The sequence below is a fragment of the Xiphophorus couchianus genome, chromosome 19, assembly GCF_001444195.1.
Source record: "Xiphophorus couchianus chromosome 19, X_couchianus-1.0, whole genome shotgun sequence".
Classification (NCBI taxonomy): domain Eukaryota; kingdom Metazoa; phylum Chordata; class Actinopteri; order Cyprinodontiformes; family Poeciliidae; genus Xiphophorus; species Xiphophorus couchianus.
In genome coordinates, this window is record NC_040246.1 from 21,009,635 (window position 1) to 21,014,264 (window position 4,630).

A 4,630-nucleotide genomic window follows, 5' to 3' on the forward strand; every position below is an offset into this window, starting at 1 on the left:
ACCGTGGGATTAATACGACAGATCACCGGGTTAGCTTAGAGCTAGCTGCTGCAAGCTAACCGTGGGATTAATACGACAGATCACCGGGTTAGCTCAGAGCTAGCTGCTGCAAGCTAACCGTGGGATCAATACGACAGATCACCGGGTTAGCTTAAAGCTAGCTGCTTCAAGCTAACCGTGGTATCAATACGACAGATGACCGGGTTAGCTTAAAGCTAGCTGCTTCAAGCTAACCGTGGTATCAATACGACAGATCACCAGGTTAGCTCATAGCTAACTGCCTCAAGCTAACCGTGGGATCAATACGACAGATCACCGCGTTAGCTTAGAGCTAGCTGCCTCAAGCTAACCGTGGTATCAATACGACAGATCACCGAGTTAGCTCAGAGCTAGCTGCTGCAAGCTAACCGTGGTATCAATACAACAGATCGCCGGGTTAGCTTAGAGCTAGCTGCCTCAAGCTAACCGTGGTATCAATACGACAGATCACCGAGTTAGCTCAGAGCTAGCTGCTGCAAGCTAACCGTGGTATCAATACAACAGATCACCAGGTTAGCTTAGAGCTAGCTGCCTCAAGCTAACCGTGGGATCAATACGACAGATCACCGGGTTAGCTTAGAGCTAGCTGCTTCAAGCTAACTGTGGTATCAATACGACAGTTCACCGAGTTAGCTCAGAGCTAGCTGCTGCAAGCTAACCGTGGTATCAATACGACAGATCACCGGGTTAGCTCAGAGCTAGCTGCTGCAAGCTAACCGTGGTATCAATACGACAGATCACCGGGTTAGCTCAGAGCTAGCTGCTGCAAGCTAACCGTGGTATCAATACAACAGATCATCGGGTTAGCTTAGAGCTAGCTGCTGCAAGCTAACCGTGGTATCAATACGACAGATCACCGGGTTAGCTTAGAGCACAGGTGTCAAACTCCAGTCCTCGAGGGCCGCAATCCTACAGTTTTTAGATGTCCCACAGGTACAAATCACTGGAATGAAATCGCTACATTACCTCCTCCTTGTGTAGATAAGTTCTCCAGAGCCTTAATGACCTAATTATTCTATTCAGGTGTGGTGCAGCAGAGGCACATCTAAAGGTTGCAGGACAGCGGCCCTTGAGGACTGGAGTTTGACATCCGTGGCTTAGAGCTAGCTGCTAAATATTTAGTTTGAAGCTGAATATTTAGTTAGCAATCGAAATATTAAGCCTTGAGTTTCAATCTGAATAATTAGTAGCATAATTAATAACAAGCTAAATATTTAGCCTGATATTAAGAGAATAAAGTCATAAGGTTAAGACTTTATTCTTATAATTTTTAAAAAATTTATTTGAGTGCCACTAATGCTGTGGCTACGGGTCGACAAGAGCAAAGATATTTTCTGAGGAGCTGCTTTTGGGGTTTTCTCATCAGAACTAAGAAAAATAAATGCTGAAAAAGTTTAAACTATATTTAATCTCAAAGCGCTGCAGAAACTCTTACTGCAATAATCTGTTTATATGTATGATGTGCAGCAGGGCAATTGTTGATAGAAAAAATTTATTTCCACCCCCAAAATATCTGAAATTTTTTGATTAATTTTAGAAATATTTTAGAAAAAAAATGAAAATGTTTGAAAAGTTTGAGCATGAAAAGTCGAAAAATTTTTACTTTGGGGATTTTTGTGTGTTTTATAAGTGGAAAATTTGCACAAAAAAAGTCACATTTTGAAATTAATTTCGGAAATTTTCTAGAAAATAAAACTTTGAGAATTTCTTTCAGAATTTTTTTAAATTTCTGTTTCAAGTTGAAAATGTTCAACTTTTGAAACTCAAAAATTTTTTAAAAGTCAGAAAAAAATCATAAAATTTTTCAGATATTAATCTCATAATTTTAGTTATTTGGCAGAAATGATTTTCTATGCCATCAGTGTCCTCGTGTTCAATGACTCAGGTCAAACATCTGCTGGAAGAAAATGTGAAATTTTGAGATCAAATATTTTATTGACTTCTGAAACTCCAGAATTAAACAAAAATCTTCTAGAAAATTTCTAGTTAATCTCAAAATTTGCAAGTTTTTTCTCGCAGTTTTTCATCTTTTCAAACTCAGACATTTCCATGTTTTTCTTATATATTTTGGAGGCGAATCTAAAAATTTCTGAGTTGTTTGGTGGAGATTTGCTCCTATAATTTTCCTAATATTCCATGCATTGAATGACAGAAATTGCACTGAAACAGTTTCTGTGTTTGCCGCGGCCTAAAAGCTCCGTCTGCACTTCATGAGCTTGTGGAAAGCCTGCTTGAAGTCGTCATTGAACGCCGTGTAGATGACGGGGTTGATGAGCGAGTTCAGGTATCCCAGCCAGGTGAAGAGGTCGAACAGAACCGGACTGAACCAGCACGTCGTGCAGATGGCGTTGACCAGCGTGCTGACGAAGAACGGCAGCCAGCAGACGATGAAGGCGCCCAGGATGATGCCCAGCGTCTTGGTCGCTTTGCGCTCCCGCGCCGCGCATAGGCGTTTCCTCTCCAGCACGCTGTCCGCCAGCTTCACCTTCACGCTGTTCATGAACACAGGTGAGCCTCCGCCTCCGCCTCCGCCTCCACCTGTGTTTCCAGCGTGCAGGTGCGCGTCCTGGTGGGAGGCGGAGTTCAGAGAGCAGAGCGAAGACCCCGCGGAGGTCTGGATGAGCTGCGCCGTGGTGAAGCGCTTCCCGGATGCCGGCGTCTTGAAGATGCGTGAGCGCGCCGCAACGTAGATCCTCCCGTAGAGGATGACGAGAAGCACAGTGGGGACGTAGAAGGCACCAAAGGTGGAGTACAGGGTGTAGGAGATCTTCTCCGTGTTCACCACGCACTCCGTCAGCTCGCCCTGCGCTTTGGCCTGCCGCCAGAAGAGCGGCGGGATGGAAATGGAAATGGACATCACCCAAACGACCGCCACCATCATGGCCGCCCTGCGCATCGTGCGGTGCTTGGAGTACTCCAGCGCGTCCGTGATGGCCCAGTAGCGGTCCAGCGCGATGACGCACAGGTGCAAAATGGAGGCGGTGCAGAAGGTGATGTCAGAGGAGAGCCAGATGTCGCAAACAATCTGACCGAGCGACCATGTTTTGGTCACGGTGTGCACGATGCTGATCGGCATCACCAGGATGGACACCAGCAGGTCCGTGATGGCCAGAGACCCGATCAGGAAGTTGGCCGGCGTGTGGAGCTTTCTGGTCAGGAAGATGGTGGCTATGACGAAGGCGTTGGAGAGCGCGGTTACCAAGGTAACGACGCCTAGCAGCACGTAGAGGGAGACCTGCAGGCTGAGCAGCTTGGCCTCCGTCCAGGGCGCCGCTGTCGCGTTGTTTTCCGTGACGTTTTCCATGACTTCAGTTCATAACGAGATCCAGAGAAGAACCGAATAATATTTTTAAAAGAACTGGTTCATAACACATCAGATCTGTCAACATTTCGAATCATAAATACTTTCTCCAAATCGACCCGGAAGTTATCGCCATAAGCGGTAATATTGTTTTGACGTCATTTTCAAGCAACGTAACGGTAATGGCATAATAATCTAAAAAAATAATAAATATCTATATCTAATGAATATTCAACACTGGAACTGGAAGACGTTTTAAATATCCACAATAAATACATAAAAACATCAAAATCATCTAGATTTATTAACTCTTGTACTTTATATAATAATAGTTTTATATTTACGGTTTGTTCTGATTGTATTTATTGACTAAATGTGTCTAATTAAGTCATTTTAACCTTGTCTTGTGTAACTTTTGTTTTAGTCATTTTTCTAATTGTGATTTTAAACCAACATATTTGATCCACTTATTTGTTTTCAAACCTGTTGACCACCTGATGTGTTTATGATGTTTTTAAACTGTAATATTGCTGAAATGTGCAACACAAATCAACTTGATTGGCTGTTTGATTAATAAAAATGTTAATTATTGTGTATTTTCTCAACCAAATCAATTAGTAAATTTCCGTTTTGCTTCATCGCTGATGTTAAATCCTAATCGATCAGGTTGTAACGTCGTAATAATTTCCAATTTATCAGCCATAAATCTGTCTCTCCTCTTCAACAAAACGCAGAATTGGATGTAGGAAGATGATGACACTCGTTTGACTTTTATCTTTTTTTTCTTTCTGATTTTAGGTCCATATATCAGACTTTTTCTGCGACGCTTTGAAGACAAAAACATCAGAGTTGCATGATTAATGTGAGAACTGCTTCGGTTTCGGAGTCTCTTCAGCGTCCGCTGGGATTCTGGGCCATTATGCACAACTTCGCTGGAATGAGATGATAAGAAAAGGTTTTCTTTCACTTTCCCAGAGTAAAATGTTTGTCCATTAATTTCTCCTCTTCACTGCACTGATTATCCGGGGAAGTTTCAGCCGTGGCGTCCGTTGGGATTACGATGTTTAGAGTGACTTTAATCCAGCGATGCATTAATCTTCTATATGAAACAAGCAGAAAAAAATATATTAGACATCGTTTCCTTTTCCTATTATGTGTGTGAACTTCTGTGAATACACACAGAGATAAACCGAACACAGAAGTATTCGTTAGTTGACAAATAAAATAAATGGCATTTTTAGATAAATAGAAAACAATTTTGATGACATTTACTTGTTAATTAATCTATCA

General features: G+C 42.3%; 1 protein-coding gene across 1 annotated transcript; it reads right to left on the reverse strand.

The window, feature by feature from the left end:
• Nucleotides 1–2,197: 2,197 nt before the first annotated feature.
• htr1d (5-hydroxytryptamine (serotonin) receptor 1D, G protein-coupled) lies at nucleotides 2,198–4,139 on the reverse strand. Its single transcript, XM_027999855.1, has one exon. It carries the CDS (start codon nucleotides 3,341–3,343, stop codon nucleotides 2,228–2,230), a length of 1,116 nt encoding a protein of 371 aa, XP_027855656.1. The 5' UTR covers nucleotides 3,344–4,139; the 3' UTR covers nucleotides 2,198–2,227.
• Between the last annotated feature and the right edge of the window lie 491 nt (nucleotides 4,140–4,630).

Excerpts from the sequence above, each read along its gene's own strand:
- htr1d (XM_027999855.1), bottom strand. The coding sequence starts at position 3,343 with ATGGAAAACGTCACGGAAAACAACGCGACAGCGGCGCCCTGGACGGAG.